An 18,822-nucleotide genomic window follows, 5' to 3' on the forward strand; every position below is an offset into this window, starting at 1 on the left:
CACTTGATTTGTGATTTCTCTACATATCTGCATCCTTTCTGTGAGAATTTTTTTTAAGCATTCGGAGCACAGCCGCGGCTGACACGGAGGCATGGCCTCTGGCTTACATGTGGCCAGGACCTCGAAGAACAGCAGGGGGTCTTTTTTATATCCATGAAGAGAAAGAGAAAAAGAAGAAAAGAGAAGAGAAGAGAAGTGTCAGATGAAGATGGACTGATGAAAGTTCCCTGTGTATCTACAGCACCGTCACCACGTTACTTCAACACTCTCTCTGTCTTTTTGTCACTGTAATGCTCTCAGAAGTATAAAACCGGGCGCCGAAGGGGGACAAAAGAGAGAAAGAGAGAGAGATAAGAGATACAGACATAGAAGAGAGTGGAACACATTCGATGTAATGGCCTGAGTCTGTTGGTGGCGTATGAGAAACGCAGAGGCAGGAGCAGAACGGCATACAGATTGTCCACCATGAATTGGCTGCGAGTAAAGGGGGCGTTCACTCGCTTTCACCAAATTCAATCCAAGGTTAATCAAGCCGACATGTTTCAGGCTTGTCCCTTTTGTAAATCAGAGGATTCTTTACATGACCATCCAAAACAGCCAACAATACTTGTTTGTACACTCATGTGCAGCTATAGATTTGTTGCTGATGTTTTTGGACTGATGGAAATGGAAAACAATTTGTTCAAAGGGGCGATATTATGCTCATTTTCAGGTTCATAATTTTATTTTGGGTTGCTACAACAATAGGTTTACATGCTTAAATTTTTAAAAAACATATTGTTTTCTGGTACTGTCCAGCGCCGCGGCATTATATTCCCCCACTCTGTTTTTGCTCCTGTCTCTTTAAGTCCCCCTCCTGAAAACCCAGTCTGCCCTGATTGGTCAGCTCACAAACGCCTGAGCCAGCACCACTCATTGTGTCGCCAGTTGGTGTGGGACTTGAACATTTTTTTTAATATAGAAGTTTAGAAATCACCAGGCTGTTCATCATGTCCTTTAGGTTTAAGTTCAAATTGAATGCCTAAAATGGAGCACGCTATCTAATTACTCGGGCTATTATATTTCAACTAGTCATTCGATAACATCCTCTTTTATTGGAATCAGTAAGTGAGTTATATGTGATTAAATTGTGCCATCACATTGTGTCGAAAGGGGGAAATGTGGGAATTGAACATGAACATGATCAGGTGAGAGTCAGCTGGCAGTCACCCTCTGATGTAACTTTAAAGGGCCATTGTTCTGAGGAAGACATGATCAATACTGGAATGATAGACTGATTGAGTCAATCTGAAAGTCTGGAGTGTACACTATGGCTCCTCTCTCCATGTGTATTAAGGAGGTCTGATTCAACACACTGGGTCTGTTATTCTTAAAGTGAAACTCTTGCCAAAAAGCAACCAAGGCGTTTTTTGCGATTGAATATGAGTCAAACCTTCGTGTAAAAGCATAATTACGATGAAAGAGGCACTTTTAAGATTTAGCGTGGTTACCGGCAAGCTAATTTTCAATGGAGTGCAGGGGCACTTTTATGCTAGCATCATTTTAAAAACTATTTTTAAAGCACTAAGAAGGCTCGACACAACATGAAACTTTGCTCGTAGTATCACCAGGGTCTATGCACATAAACACGAGCATTGAAAACATTGTGTACACAGAGTTTACTAAAAAGAAGGTTTCTGAACTACTCACCGCGGGAGCTGGATCTCCAGTGCGCTGCTGTCATGGCAGACACAAAAAATCTGTGCGATGGTGACGTAGTGATGTCACAAAGTCACAGAATCACAGTCTACTGACGAAACATTTCAGGCAGCTTTTGTTAGCTTTATAACTTTCAAGACCTTTTGCAAGAACCTATTGAAACATTGAAGGAACGGGAAAAACTGAAAAGCAAAATAGATCTCCTTTAATATTTACTGTCAACATGTTTTAGCCTTATGACATTTTAAATTATGAATAGAGCTGAAAGACTTCAAATAAATATAGTCAGTGAAGTTCGGGGGTTGCGTGTTTTGCCTCATCATGGCACCTGCAGGTGCATTAAGGGTCCCACCACTGCTTCGTCACTGTTGGCTCAGCATTTTTATAATGAAGCGCCAACACCTTCCTCCTCCTCCACAGTGAACTATACCACACAGTACCGTGCACACACTATGTATAGATAGAAATTATTCATATAAATACAGTACGTAGAGTATACACGCACAATGGACAGCCGTTGTGCCCGGGTGTTTTTAGAACAACACTGTTGCCAGGACTGAATGGGAGCATTTCACAGGAGGACCAAGGTCGTCTTTCAAATTCATCCTGGAGGGTAATTATTATGTGACTGTTGAGTGCAATTTCTTGCTCACCAAATAGAAATAGAGTAATCTGTCAGACCTCCTTTGAACACTTCACCTGTTCCTCCGTCTCGCTGCAATTACTGCTGCCATTGTTTAGGAAAGTCGCCCAAACAAAAAAAAACATGTATAAACCACTGCAAATGAACGGCTGCTCTGCGTAGGCGGGGAAATGTAAAGCAAAAATGAACCCTTTTGAATTGCGTGTGCCTTCGACAAGCCCATTTCATAAATAATGTGCCTATTTGGGCTAATTTTATAAGCGGCTCATTTGGGGTAATTTAGGGTTTCTTTTCTGAGTCATCGCAGCACAACTGTATTCTACATGAATGTCATTCTGTCTTCTTTCTGTGTGTGCTTTATGAGCAGTGAAGGAGCACATGGTGTGTGACCCGCTGTGTTCGGACGCAGGGTGTTGGGGTCCCGGCCCGGACCAGTGCCTCTCCTGCAGATTCTTTAGCCGTGGGCGAACCTGCGTGGATACCTGCAATCTCTATGAAGGGTGAGTTATGCGTCAGTATGCGTATACACTTACATGCATGAGCACGTTCACCCTATGTCATCCTGACTGGTAGATTATAGTTTGCTAGTTAGATAAACGGATGTACTGCTGGGGGTTCAGTTGCATTCTTGCTGCTTGACTGATTGAGGGAGATGGCAGATGAAGAGTTGATTTCAAACATGAATCTGTGGCACATCGGTATCCTCTTTGCGGTTGTGTGTTTAATAATAAATGAAAAAAGTGAGAATAGATTTCCCATTAAGAAACATGTAAGACATTGCTTTTTGGGAAGAATGTATGGTTTTCTGGGCTGTTTATTAGCAAAGGTTATCTTGATATGAGCCTATATATCATCTCTTAGATTTTGGATATCATTTTATGGATTACAAATACAAACTGTACCAAGCCAAGTGTGAGCAGGTGCGATCAGAGCTGATGCCGTGGACGCGTTGTCCTCTAATTGTCCTCAGGTGCTAATCACATTAGAAGTTTAAAGTTTGCCCAGACTGTCAAAAAACTTGTACACCTCTACACCTCAACACCTGTGTGCAAAGTGTTCTTTTTTTCTACTCACAAAATAAAACGAAAACCACTAAATCACAGACCTCCCGCTTGCTTTCAGCGGGCTCTGTTTGGGTTGTTGACTCGGAAATTTTGCCTGCAATTTTTCAAACTGTCTTGAGAGAAAAAAACAAAAAAAGAAGGCTGTGATGAAAACTGCCAGTTGTTCCAGTGCAGTTTCTGGTTTTATTTCCGTCAGTTCAAACACTGTGGCTCACGTTGGGCTGATGCCAGCTGACCTTTTTTTTTTGACACTTTTATTCACTAAAAATTTCAAGAATAAAAACACAAGCAAACCATCATGTCTTGGCCCTCTCTTAAATAAAGTGTAAAGCTTCTAATGCTTCCATTTTCATCTGCAGGGTGCAATCTGTACAAGGCTGACCGAAAATTGTGACTTATTTAGAAAGCAAATGAGAAAAAGCAAAAATGTCTCTTTTCAAGGGAAACAAAATAGATAATAATGCCATAAATGACACAATAATGCCATCTTATCCAGTTTATTCCACCATCTCTGTAGGGACATCTGTCAAGTTCCCACAGCCCTTCGTGGGTAAACCAGAGAAAAAAACATGGACGTGAGTGAAGATACACTTTTCCAGTCAAGCCGAGTAAATCACCATGAAGAAAACCTGCAGGGCATCTACATATGCACACACAAACACAGATGATGTAGGCTTATAGGGTCCATGCCTGGTCACACGTCACAATTATTCATTTCCGCGATTGGCCATTTGGCGGCCTTGTTGGCAATCGTCTTGTCTGCTTATAAGCATATAATCTGCCATGTTTGGTACAAATGACAGTCTTAGATGAATCTGTGGTTTGCAGAAACGTTATACGCCAACATTATATCCTGGCTACTGGGCTGCCGAACTATACTTGCTCATTCATTTGTTCAAATGCAAACCCCCTCGTCCTACTAGTCATCACGCGTATTGGCCACCAAAGCAAAAGTCTTCAATAAATCAGTTGTCAATCAGTCACTTTAAAGGTCCACTGTGTTGGATATTTGCATATATTTTTCAGGTTGCACATCATAACCAAATTAATATGTCCGTTCTGGGCTACTGTAGAAACATGGCTGTGCGCCATGGTGGGCTTTGTAGAGGAGCTGCTCTGTAGATATAAAAGGCTTATTCTAACCAAAAAATTATTAGTTTCATGTGATTAAAAATGCAAACACAACAGTTAATATCATATTCCATTTCTGTCACTAGTTTCCGTTAAATCCTGTATGCTGGACCTTTAACTATAACAAGGGCTACTTTAGAAGCTACTTCAAGCTCTTATAATGTTTTGAATTCTGCTATTTTTATCAGATTTTGAAAATGACTTACCTTCTTCCTCACTGAGCTGCACAAAGGTCAATAAGGTCAATCACACAGCACACTTAAGTGTTTTTTTTTTTTTATTTCTATGGTATTCAACAAACGTCTAGTTAGTCCCCCCAGGAATCTGCAGAGAAACAGTTTAAATTCCGCAGAGAGCAATTTTGATTCTGCCCGAGAGCAATTCTTGAGTCCACAGCTTGAAAGTTAAAATTCCACAAACATTAAAAAAACATACTTTTTAAATGTAATATTTCTTCTATTACTGGTTTTAAAATAATCAACATCAACATTTTCTTTGTCCCTGTTGGGCAGATTTATTTGCAACATAAAAAGTGCAAAACTTTTCACCAAACTATGGGGGAAGGTTTCGGAACAGAAAGTGCCTTCTGCATACTGCTGATAGTAAATGTAAACATTCAGTTGCAGCAATGAAATGCTGAGATAAAATGTGCAATCAAGTCCAAATTATAAACAGTTTTTTCTTTCGTAAACAAGTCTAGAGCCCAGTCTATCTGACAGCAACATCTAGCGGTCGGGATGAAAACTACATGCACAATAGGATACTCCGCGGAAGGTCTTTGAATCCGCGGACGGCCAAGAAATCTGCGGTAATTTCCGCGATCGCGGAATCGCGGATTCCTGGGGGGACTATCTAGTAAAGTAGACAACATGGCTGGAGAAAACTGTACATACATCGTCTCAAGCGTGCAGGAAAAATCTGCCTCAGAATTTGGTTTGTTAAGTCTGCTTTTCAAGTTATCACCATCATTTTACTTTCAGACAACAACTCAAAGGTTACCAGGGCAGCAAAGATCAAACTGATTTCTTTATCAAGTGCTTGGACCAACCCCTGCAGGAATACTCTAGATTGCTTTCCAGAGAGCAGCAGTATAATGTATCAGATCAAGGACAAATACATAAACATGAATCGGCTTGTTCTAGTTAGCTAGGAATGAATGAATAGGAAAGGTTGAATTTTCGGCTGATCCTTTGTTCTTTGAAGACCTGCTGCACGACCTGCTCATCAAAACTTAAACACCCCGAGGCTCTTTGTTACAACTTTTAAGCTTGGCCTCCATTTTTATGTTTACTGTGGATAATATTGAAGAGCCGCGGGCTGAAGAGAACAATTAAAGATGTAATGGTAACACTCGGTTTTAAAAGGCACCCCTGCAGAGTTTCAAAACAACAGGGGGGCCTTTACTTTAAAAGGAAGTATAGCTCGATGCCATCCTCCTCCTCACAGTGGAAGGTGACAAGACCCGGTCCCCCAGTGAGTTTTATTAATGATGTTTTAGATTTATTTATTTTTTTTGCCTTACTGAACAGCTGGAAAGACGCTTTCAAGTTAAAAGTCTGAACTTTATCAAAGAATCGTTGACGGACAGATATGAGGAAGACCAGAGGGTGCTGTTGGGGCAGGGGGGCTAGGCGTGTCACTGCGTGTCACAGTCACTGCTTGCGCACGGGGCCACGCCCTGCCTACCTGTCCACCTGCACGTCAGCACCAGCCACGATGTTACCAGCACGACCGGCATGTCGTCAACCTGATATAGAACTGCACTGAATGCACCTCCCACCTTTTGTGCTCTGAGTCTTGTACATCATGTGTCTCATGATTTACACTTTAAAGGGGACCTATTATCAGTTTTTTTTTTCTTGTGCGTGTAAAAGATCTTAAAAGTTAATAAGTCTGAACAAACAGAAGCCCCTCTCTCCTGCAGAAAACACAGCTCCTGAAACACCTTGTTAGTAGTCCCACCTTTAATTCTGTGACTTTGTGACATCACACTACATCACCATGTCACACATTTGCATGATTATGCCTTGAGGTATACCTCAAGGCATAAGTCAACCTATTCTAGCAGTAACCCAAAGTAAAATGATGACCCTGAAAATGAGCATAATATGTCTCCTTCAAGTGTCTTGTGTTTTGTGCCTTTGTTTGGTGTCTGTTCAATGTTTGGGCCTCAGTCTAATCAAATCTTCATGTTGCCTTTAGTTCACGTCTTTGGTATAACAGTTTTACTCTTATGTGGATTGGCAAATCTACCTTAACAAGGATGACATGACAGTGCGCAGAAGTTAAAGTGCCTTTTAATGTGCTCCTTGGATGGCACCATTTCCTGAGTTGGGGAAGCTCATGTTCTGATTCCGGTGTGTTTGTGAATTCTTAATGTGGGAACAGCATGGATGTTACAAGAATGTATTGTTTGACAATGTTATTTTGGCTATGTTTTTAACATCAACCAAACATTTTCATGTTATATGATGTCAAAATGGGCAGATATTGAATATTGATATTGATCATGAATCGGCAATCAGTAAATTTTTTTTGTCATCCGGAACTAATTTTTCTGATTATTCTGACAACACACGAATGCACTATTGCTTCATATCAGCCGTGAAGGAGGGTTTGGAGGACAGACGTACTCGAAAGACTCCTTCGAATGTATACTCTTTTCTAAATCACTGAACCAGAAAAACTCAATTTAAACGTAAAAAGTGGTGAGTATCAGTAGTTCATGAAAACCATAGTCAAAATGTCTCCAACTGCAGCAAAGTGATGAGGAGCTTCGAGTGCCTGACATCTATGGATTCGTCAGCGGTCGTTTAAAAATATGCATTCAAAATGTTTTTGGACGTTGTTGTTCCACCCGCGGTACTTTTTGTGTATAAAAGCCACTTGAAAGGAATGTACATTTGTTCCCTCAAATCCATAGAAAGGTTTATTATTCACTGCAAACAGATTTATGTATCCTGGTCCCATTGCAGACGTACCGAAAAACAGAAAAAGCCGAACGCAGCAGAACACCATGTAATAGCCTATAAGTCTTAAGCGTCAGTGATATCTCCCAGCTACACTGCAGCCTTTATTATTTCAACCAGCACACACCCAGACAAAGCCTTACCTCCCCTGTCTCCTGGAAGGTTTTATGAAGGCCAGATGAAGCATAATTAATACTAATTTGATTCAGATCCCACTGGGCCAACGACAGTTTTTTTTTTTTTTTCTTCAGCGCTGAGATTGAACATTCTGTTTTCCCTCACTGACCAAAAGAGAAGTACCCAAAAGTCATTCTCCTTGTCCTGCAGTGACAAAGGCAAAGTGCCAGCTCAGCCGTGCTGTGGTCACATTTAATGACTTTTCGAGGCCACTCTGGTGTTCTGCTATTATAAGGGGATTGCAGAAATTGAATAACAAGGCACTTAATTTAATTGATTTTTGAAAACATTGCAACCCTCGCAGGTACTCCACCTTTCAACTGCGTTGGCCTCCCGCGTGATGGTATCAGTGTTATTATGCCTGTGGGTGTGACGGAAGTGTGTGTGTGTGTGTGTGTGTGTGTGTGTGTTTTAGACTGTCTACTGATGCTACAACTACATCCTCTGAGCTTTATTTCCGAATTAAGCACTGTAAGAAACAATGCTCATACTCACAGATTGAAACAGTCAAAATGTATCCATCCGTAATCCTTCTATCCGCCTCAATCCCTCTGACTGTGCTCTCCGCTCTGAAACTGCATCCTGAACTCCGAATTGATTCAGACATTATTGATTGGAAGGGATCATTTTCAAACTTGTGTTCAGCAATAAGAGGGCTCTGAAAGAGAACGTTCAGGAAAGCACAAATGTCATATCGACATTGAGATGAGTATTTTCCAGGGATTCAACAGATCATTGCCAATTGAATTTTTTTTTCTCTGTTTTGTCAAGTGATTCCGCCCGCCTATGTACGAGGGAAATGCACTTCCAACTATTTTGACATCCATAACAGAAAATATGAAGCCATAATGTGATTCAGGTTTTTTGTTTGTTTTGTTATTTGTGAAAGGTTGAGCTTTTCTATTTAGTTTTTTTGTATTTTACACAGTTTCTTAGGAGTCGCCTGAAACGTTACAAAGACCTGGAGGTTTTAAATGGAAATAATTCTTGTTCATACCTTTTTTATTGGTACATTATTACCAGAAACAGAAGTTTTTGACATCTGAATTATTTTTGTTTTTGAGAAACAATGAAAAAAGTGTAAAATTAGGCTACCAGATAATGAGGCCGGAATCAGACTCAATTATTTATGAGGGTCTTTTGAATGCAATTATTTCAAAAGCAGCCAAAAGGTACAAAAGTGAGTCAGCAGGGAGCCATTGTAGCTCACCTGGTTGAATGCATGTACTGAGGTGTACTGAGGTTGGGGATGGAGCTTTCGATTCCACCCTGAAGCTTTTGCTGGATGGATTAAAATTGGGTCATCGTAAGAGCTTTGATTTTAGCCGCAAGCAGTTCTCTAGACGTCTGTAATTGAGGTTGAAATGATGTCTAAAATTCTGTCCTAAAAGTTTTTACTTTGAACACTTTAAGAATGTATTGATAAGATAAGTACATACATTGTACACAAACAGCACAGGATCCATATCAACACAGCCAACTGCAGATGGAACGAAGAACAATCTGTACCTGCTAATGCCTTCCTGTGAGATGGCCCTGATTTCTTTACCTTGATTTTTAGGCTTAGACTAGACGAAGAGCCGGCTCCTCAGTGTGTGCCTCTTTCAGCGTCTACAAAGACGCTGAAAGTGACGTCTTTTGGATTTGTTTTGCTCAGTGGGTTAAATGGGTTTGATGTGATACTGAAGTGTTATTTACCATTTGTGATTTCCTGCCACTTACAAGCCACATCACTGTGGTTAGACATGTCTTATTTTATCTATGTCTGATTAATGTGGTGAATTATTTGTTCAAGTGGTTTAGAGGTCCCTTTATGTGTGCAACTAAGGACCCACATCTTCAAAGGTACAAAAGGTTCATTTAATAGCCCTGTTACAACATCAGGCTTGTAGAACAAAATGTGAGTTACAGCTACATAAGAAAGAAAATAAAAAAACATGTTTTTGTATTGGAGTGCGGAGGATGGATTTGAGGTCTTGCAGCCTCAGAAAAGAAGCTGCACTGTACATATGGCAGCTGATACTTCTGTATCTATTGCCAGGATAAACAGAATAAGTATCCTTATTAACAGGGCTATCATAGGATGAGAGCTTGTCATCCATAGTGACGTTTTTGTTCTATTTCACAATTTAATGTTTTGCTCCCTTTCCATCTCTCACCCCCTTGTATCACCCTCTCCTCCCCTCCCATCCTAATCCCTCCGGTCCATTTTCAGGGATATTCGAGAGTATGCCAACGGGTCGGTGTGTGTGGAGTGTGACGGCCAGTGCGAGCGAGCCGACGACGACTCTTTGACCTGCCACGGTCCGGTAAGCTTGCTGCCACCAACGACAACAGTGAGGAAGACTGAGGCGTTTATTTTCAGCTCACATATCTCTGCTTCATAAAGACGGGAGGAGAAGGCTGTCATCTGAGCAGTTTGTTTATGTTTGCTTTTATTAAGTTGTTAAAGAGGGAGAAGCATTTAACAAAAAAAAAAGAAAGAAAAACATGGTGGCATTATTCCATCATTGAAATGTGAACGGCACCTAAATCTGTCATAAAATGAGAGCCAAAAGCAATCTACTAGTGAATACCGAGCCAATTAAGAAAATGGTTTTGCAAATCAATACAGCGTTTAATATTAGTTTATAAAAACATGATCTTTTAAAGGATTTCTCAAACGTGTCTTAAGGCAAAAGTCAGGCTCCCATATGAACACTGAATTGCTCTTCATGTGATAATTCCTCCGGCTCACACTGCCCATTACAAGATCCCTTCATAATGTGTACGTGATGTTGGAATGTTGCTAATTTGAAGCCGGGATTGAGGCTTCAGCCATCCACGTGGAGCCAAATCAAGTTAATGTCTTCCAAAGTCACAGCCTTTTCAGTACAACATTCCCTCTTTTTGTGCCTCTACTGTAACTGGGGGGAAACACTGTACAGGGAAACACGAAGAGAGAATATTCTGCTAAGAAGACTTACAGCATGTTCTCTCTGTGCCTCATGTTAACTTCAGATAAACCTCTGAACAGTTTTTTTTGCACAGTTGTCCCTATTCACTTACATCTGATTCCCGGCTGTAAGTTTGGAAGATATTCACTTGGTTTGCCGACTTGGACGGTTAAAGCCTGCTATCAGTTTCACAAAATGAGGACCGCAGACTCCATCCTTGTATCTTTTATGCATTAGGAAGGAATCTTTCAATGGCAGGTAGAGGACCAGGACGCAAAACCGTGTTTTAATGCTCATGTCAGGGTTTGAAGCTCAGTGATTGGCCTGGCTTAACTCACGTTCATTTACTTGAGGAAATCTTCCACAGGACTCCAATACTACACAGACAGTTTTGCAGTATCTCCTTACTGATTCACTTACAAATAAGTGCGTGAGAAGAGAAGCAGAAAAAAATAAAGGGAAAGCCACGTGACGCTTTAGTATCAATGATTTCACCCATTAAATTTGGTTTCCCCTTGACTTTCACTTGAACAACATCCTCTGTCCTTAGCCCCTCGATTCAAGTGAGGAAAAAAATTCACATGTTGATGGAAAAAAAAAAACCTTTTAACAGGGTTAAAAAAAAAAAAAAAAAAAGAAAACCTCAGGAAGAGCCACAGAGGAGGGATCCCTCTTCCAGGACAGACAGACATGCAATAGTTGTTGCGTGTACAGAAAAGAGCAACAATTCACAGTTTACAAGGTACATCAACAGAAGATCCGATACAAGTTATGCAACGTTAGTGGAACCAGGAGACGACCGAGCAGGACGAGGCATCATCAAGTGGAGCCCGAGCCAGACGACCTCTTGTCCACCATGTTGACCTGGAAGAGGGCAGCCCACACAAGATAATTAGTAATAGAGAGAGGCATCAAGATTTACAGAAAAGATACGAGATAGTGAAGCAGAGGAGAGCAATGATCCAGCAGAGCCTATTCACCTCATCACTTTTATCACGCATATTCTTGCCGTGTGGCTATATTAGCAAGAGCGGTCAAAAAACATTGCTTTATCGTGACAACAGTTTGTACTTCAGTATTCTAGAGTCTTACGATTTACCTTTTCGAGGAGGAATACGGACTACCCTTACCTGGTGGGACGGAGGAGGTATTTCCTCTCACGCAAGGCACACAAAGTACAAGCTAGTTGGCCATCAGCTGTAGCCTCTGCAGTGTGTCAAATGCAGCTTTTTGGTTGAGTTACAGGCAATGTGACAGTCAGCCTTTGTTCTTTAACGACTGTCTGGTGCTTCTGGGCCATAAAGCAGAGAGTAACCCACATCACTGTTCAGACAGCTTACATGGAGTTGCCGTTTACATAATATTGTCAGGCGGGGGGTTAAAGGGAAGACTATGGAAAAGGGAAAGGTGGACCCAAATGCAGTTACGGACGAGAGGCAAGGATATGGGGAAACAAAGGCGAGCTTTATTTAAAAGCTGAACACAAACAGAAGCAGGCAAAACGGGGGGCGAGAGGCAAAGTAGCAAATTAAAGCAGGGCAAAGTAGCAACCAAAAACAGCAAGACAAAGTTCAAATCAAAAGGCAAAATGCAAAACTCAAATCCAAAACACATACCGTGGGGAACAAGGCTCAGACAGGAGCAGGCACATGGACGGGAGCATGGACAAAGACAGACGCTGACAAGAACAATGACCAGACAGGGAGTGAAGGGAAACACACAGACTAAGAACACAGACACCGATGACAAGACGAGGAACAGGTGAGGTGGACCAACAGGTGAGATAACGAAGGGGAGGAGCACATGACAACATGAAGGGACCAGGGCAATGGACAGAGGGAGCCAGAGGGAACATAGGAAAAAACACAGGAGAACTTAAAGGACACATGAGGGCATGGGAAAAACAAGACACAAGACAAGATACATAGACAGAAATCAAATACAAGAAACTACAAGACAAAACCAGACACAACAACCAAGAATCTACAGTCATGACAAATATCATGCTTACATCGACATGAATTGAAAAATAAATAATTATTATTAGCTGGCTTTTAACAAATTACCATGACTTAACTCATTCAATTAAAAATAATTATCTCAATAGCTATGAACTATTAAACAAAGCAGGCTCATTTTATCCAATGAACTATTAATAATTAACAGCAACACTGAGTAATTGTGAACTTCCAATAAATTGGAAGTCCGTACAAAGGTTGAGGCCGTTCGTATCCTGTATTTATCTCAACAAATCCCCATGAAGGGACCGAAACCACCCGTAAATTCGACTGACTCGCAGCAGAATCTTTTGAAAGGACTAAATTGATGTTTTCTGTGCAAAGAAAAAGTATTCAAGGCCAGAGCACTGCTTCACTCACCACAGACTGAACAACGGAGCTGCAGACATTCCCTGTGGTCATCCTCAGACTATGATTAATTATTGCATTAGCAGTCAAAGTTTGCCTCTTAGCTGTTCTATCGATTATGACTCATGTTCCGACTCAAGGGTAAAACTGATCGTCTGAGCTGCGATCAGCATTATTTGGTGTGCATTTATATCAAGTACATGTAAGTGTGTGTGTACGTGTGCGTGTGATTCTGTTTTTACTTCATATGAACCATCAAAAGTGTACTCAGGCAGAGTAATCATTTTTATTTTCTAGTAAACTGACATGCTTGCAATCATTTTTCCAAAAGGCATTTGCACTCCTAACTAACTTTCCTTTCTGCACAAGGTCTTAGAGAAGCACAGAAGCTTTCGGAAAAAAAGTTTGTGTGGTAGCAGCTGTACATTAGAAAAATGCCAGCGTGAAAAAGGAGAATCCCTGACCTTCATTTCCGCCCGTATCTCCTGCGCACTATACCCACAGCCACATGAGGCCCCTGACCCTGCGCTTTCTCTTAAAATCTTATCTTGCTGTTTGATAGAGGAGGATGATTTGAGACAGATGCAAGCCAGAGGGGCCATGTGCTGTCTTTTGTGTCCTATCACACCCTGTCAGACAGTTCGCCCAATATAGTTTAGAAGGGAACTTGTGGATCCACTGGAGTGTTTGTGTGCGAATGTGCAAGCACGGGAAAGCAGAGGCCAGAGTGAGCACGTCTGCAGTTGTTGACTTGAGCATGTTTGTTGTTGTTGGAAGAGATTCATCGGTTTGATTATCTTGGCAGTCCACTTGATACCTCACAGCTCTGCACTTGGCTTTGGTAGACAAGTGATGGGAGGATGGCGAGCAGTGGGGAGAGTAATAAAACACAGATACCTGTGGCCGTCTTTTCAGGAGTTTGAGAAAGAAAAAAGGGATTAAAAAACTTAAAGCATGCATTTGCCCACATGAGAGACTTTGTAAGGATTTTGACTGTGTTTTTATGTCTTGACTGGGTGATTAAAAAACCCAATCGGCAGAATAAATGTTGGCCGAGTAAGTTCTTGCAAAACCACAAGTTCAAATTGGACGTTTCTTTATGATGCAGCATTCTTTTTGTTTAGGTTGCATTTCCTGTTTCTCTCTTGTCACAACAAGCAAAACTGTGCTCATGCTCCTGGTTAGGTTTAGCGACAAAAACCACTTGGCCGGGGTTAGCAAAGCATCATGGTTCAGCTTTTTCATTTAGCAAAACAGAGGATATGCTGGAAACGACTGAAGGTCTCCTTTAAAAACACCCGTTCTTGTTTTGTTTTATGCAAAAAAAATGCTGGTAATGTCAAGTAGGTCATTTATCACAGGACCTTAGACATAGGTGTGGTTTGCAGAAACTGCCGACAGAATAATCTAGAAGACTGGGCAGCATCAGAACAGATGCAAAATCAAAAGAGGCTTTGTACACAGTCCTGTTGTCTGTTTTTCAGCCATGTGGAGGATTCTTCATTGTCTCAAGGCTTCTATACAAGAATTTCAGACGTGAATATATCCCTATTTTGGCATCCTGTAATTTCAGTATGCGAGCACAGTGCATTATGCAGAATTTAAGCTTGTTAGCGTATGTGCATGTGTTTGTGTGGAAGTGTTCCATGATAACCTGTTGGACCTCATGTAGATGTCACATGTGCACCATAGGCACACAATTGGATTACAGCAATCATGTTATGGCCACAGAGCCCATAGCAATTACATTATAGCTCACACACAGTGATTTAATTGGCATAATGCCCTCTGTGGAGAGATACCCAAGATACAACTGTAGCCATGAATACAAGGCTGAGTATCACGGACAGAATGGATGATAATCATATTGTACATCTAGTGAAGGTGCTGTTGTTGTCTTGAGTGGCTCATTTTTACCTCTAACAAGCCCATCTGTTAATATGTCTTACTGAATGATAGGAGGAGCATTTTCACAACAGGCACTGCAGGCTTCAGTTCAGCTCCTGTATCCCATTGAATAGCTCACGTTTCTGCAAAGACACAATTTGTATGATATGTAATGCTCACTGCCAAATGTGTTATTTAAGAGTGTGACAGACTGCCTGCTCTCAGGAGCCATGATTCTGTTCTGTTTAAGCTTCAATTAAATGGCTTCCAAAATAGCAACCACACTTAAAAGGATTAGGGCCACTGTGGTATGTTTTTTTGCTTTTTTTTTTAGATTCAGACACTTTTTCTGAAAATTTTGATTTTTTTTTTACAGATTCAAACTTAAGACTTTTTATATTTTTATTCAAAATTCGTTTTTGTTTTGTTTTTTTGGTCTCAGAATTCAAAATGTAGATTTTTTCTCCAAATTCAGGCTTTTCTCCCTCAAATTTCAGACTTTTTATTCTCAAAATGTAGATTTTTTTTCTCACCAAATTCAGATTTGTTTCCCTCAGAATTCAACATTTTGAAATGTGTTTTAAAATTCAGATTTTTTTTCTCAAAATTCAGATTTTTTTTTCTCAAAATTCAGATTTTTTTCACAATATTCAGATTTTATTTCTCAGAATTTAGACTTTTTTTTTTAATTTTGACTTTTCTCTCAAAATTCTGTTTTTTCCCCTCATAATTCAAAATTTTGACTTTTCTCTCAAAATTCTTTTTTTTTCTCAACATTCAGATTTTTTTTCTCAACATTCAGACCTTTTTCGTCAGAATTCAAAATGTAGCCTTTTTTCTCATAATTCAGATTTCTTTTCACAGAACTAGGACAATTCATCTCAGAATTTTTTTTCTCTGAGATTAAAGTCAGGATTATGGGAAAAACAAGGTCAGAATTTACATATTTTTTTTACAGTGGCCTTTTTTCCTTAATTTACACTACATATTTGTCAAATTACATTATATTTGCCTTGAGTTGATGAAAAAATTTTATTTCTCAAATTTTGGTGACAGAATGCAAATGTCTCCATGCTTTTTGCCTCTCGACCTCAACATTAATGCTTGAGATTATTCTGGGGTGTGAAATGTTTTCAAGACTTCTCATGTGGGAGTATAGTTAATATAGGAAGCACATAAATAGGGAGCATGGTGACCCTGTCTGTGCGTTATAACACAGTAAAATAAGTTGTAAATCCTTCCTGATGTACCTGATCATGCCTTAAGAAGCTTTTTATGTGACTGCCTTTTAAAAGTCTTGACTATAAGCGCCAACACTGTAAAAGATTAATCACCAATCCTACTGAGATACTAGTGTGTTTTTTTGCATAAGAAAGAGGGAACAGAAATATTCATTTGCACACACATCCAACAGCGTCACACACAAACTTCAGCTTTAAGCACACGAGCAGACCAATTTAAATTTACAGCAGGGTACTTTGGTCGCAACACTGTGTGCTCCTGTCACTTTCCTGAATGTGCCGCTACCCCTGCTGGACCAAACACTGTTTGTTTTGCTCTGTCACATAATTTAGCGCACTGATGTGACGGGATTATTGGGTGCATGCATATAGACGCACACACCAATACCCACGGGTGGGGAGACGCTCCAAGTGCCAGGCTCCGTGCGGAAGCCAGGGAAAGCAGCGAGACTTTGAGTTTGCATAATTATACCGGGGTGAATGTATGTTCACACACAAAGCTAGAAAGAACACACGCAGAGGCATTAGCGTATGTACGCTCACACACACACAGACATGCGTTCATGCAAGGCCACGCACAGAGAACTACTTCAGGGTTATGCATGGACAAGCACTCACACGCATTCTTCCACTTGCCTGAGGATAGTTATCTGCCTTCGCTATCATCTTTCCTACCTTGATGGCCCCTTGTTTACCGAGAACATTATGTGCTTGTGTGTGCGTGCATGTGTGTGTGTGTGTGTGTTAATGCTTTAATAATTGTTTGTGTGCAATTTGGACATCCATGCAAGTGTGTATGTGATTCAAAAGGATGCTTGTTGATTTCATTTCCACTCGCTGTGTTAGGTGTGTGTGTTTGTGTGTGTGCGCGCTGTTGTGTTGTTTGTCAATGAGATGTTCTTTAGGCCTGTTGATGACACGAGGCCTGTCTGGGAGAGCTCTTCGCCTCTCTCCCTCTCCTCCCCTACCTCCTCCCTCGCCTATATTAGCTCCATAAATCCTGTTCTAGGCGGATTGTTATGGTCATTGTGTGTGCTGTGAGCGATGGTTATTATCTGCCTGCTCCGCTCACACTGCTTTATGCGTCTCGTCTGCTCTCTCTCTCTCTCTCTCTCTCTCTCTCTCTCTCTCTCTCTCTCATCTCTCTCTTTTCTCTTACTCACACTATATCTGGCTCGCTCTCTCACTGCCACTGCCCTTTGCTTTTATTCTGCATCCATGTCCATCCTCTCTTCCTCTCGCTCTCTCTCGCTCTCCCTTATTACTCTACAATACTTCTTTTCCTTCCCCCCTCGCTCTGTTATCTCTCCTTTCGCACTCCGGCTCTTACCGTTGCAGCGATGCAAGTGCAACAATTCAATCTATAAAGCTGCTTGGAAACCTGCACTTGGCAGGTTATTGATGAAATATACTCATCAATCAGTCGGCATTACAAACTGCTGCTACAGCAGATATCTCATCCCTCTGTATTTGTGACACTAAAGATTTGTCCTGTATGTCCGACTACATGATGTCAGGTATAGATAGCGGCGGTATATGCTCTTCGTGCACGGGAAATTTGGGATCAGCTGGAGAGAATATTGTATCGTAAACTTTTGTGAGAGAAAGCTGCAAAAAGACACAGTCTCACAGTTCACCTGTCATGAAAAAGTTTTAGGAGTTTTAGGAACTGCTAGCTGCCCAGAACAAAACAAAAAGAAGCATGCCAAACAAGCCATGATATAATTATTGCAACCTTGCTAATGATTATGTGTAATCCTATTATATACAATGTCTTCATAACTATGCTTATGTTTTTAAATTGAAAATTACAGTGCTTTTCTTGTGTCTTACTATCCATAGGGCCCAGAGCATTGCGTGAAATGCCTCCACTTCAAGGACGGGCCTAACTGTGTGGAAAAGTGTCCCGATGGCCTGCAAGGCGCCAACAGCTTCATCTTCAAGTACGCAGAGGCCAACAACGAGTGCCATCCCTGCCATTCCAACTGCACCCAGGGGTGAGTAGAGTCCAGAAAAAGGACTGGTCAGATCAGATTTCTCGAGAAGGACAAAGGAAGACATACATTGTCTTTCTACAGAGTGCCAAGCCATCACATCACAGTATTGGTACAGCAATCCACATTTTGCTGAAGGAGTGTTAGTGAAGTCAGTAGAGTCAGTAGGACAAAAAAGCTCAATAGCCAACCATTTGTATTGTTGTCCTCCTATAGGCACATGGCCATTAAGGTTTAAAATGTAATACACATGCACAAAGTGGGGCCATGTCATCAAAGTTGTCACAGGAACTGCGTTTTGCCAGTTTACAAGCCAACAGTAAGGTTGGCATTTTCAACAGATTACACTATGGAACCCAGTTTCAAAAGTTTCCCTTTTCAGGCCCCAAAAATGCTGTAATCGTGTAGACGTACAGCCAAAAGGCAACAATAGGTTACCGTTTTATTGAAAAAATTATTGTCCTGCAAACAGCTGGACCAAACCCCAAGGGTCTGGCTGTTGATGGTTGTGTTATGTGAAGTATTTAACTTTGTCTAACTTTGACATGCATTGACTTCCATGTGAAACGAGAAGCCAGAGAGTTCAAAATGCACAAAGCACGATATTCGCTGTGTTGCAGCATTCATTGAAAAAATAAACCCCTGCTCCAGAGCCCAAGCTGCAACCTTAAAGAGGCAAAGGTTTGCAGAAGCTGATGGTACAAATCAGCATGTCG

The 18,822-nt window shown here is 41.0% G+C and overlaps 1 protein-coding gene across 3 annotated transcripts in view; it reads left to right on the forward strand.

Moving 5' to 3' along the window:
* The window catches only part of erbb4b (erb-b2 receptor tyrosine kinase 4b), a 362,141-nt gene that overhangs the window by 259,021 nt on the left and 84,298 nt on the right, over positions 1 to 18,822 (forward strand). For all 3 annotated transcript variants that reach the window (XM_030428316.1, XM_030428318.1, XM_030428317.1), the window contains exons 13-15: positions 2,709 to 2,841; positions 9,898 to 9,991; positions 17,955 to 18,109. In XM_030428316.1, coding sequence (XP_030284176.1) covers positions 2,709 to 2,841; positions 9,898 to 9,991; positions 17,955 to 18,109 — 382 coding nt within the window. The remainder of the gene's footprint in view (positions 1 to 2,708; positions 2,842 to 9,897; positions 9,992 to 17,954; positions 18,110 to 18,822) is intronic.

The sequence above is a fragment of the Sparus aurata genome, chromosome 9 (genome assembly GCF_900880675.1).
Source record: "Sparus aurata chromosome 9, fSpaAur1.1, whole genome shotgun sequence".
NCBI lineage: Eukaryota > Metazoa > Chordata > Actinopteri > Spariformes > Sparidae > Sparus > Sparus aurata.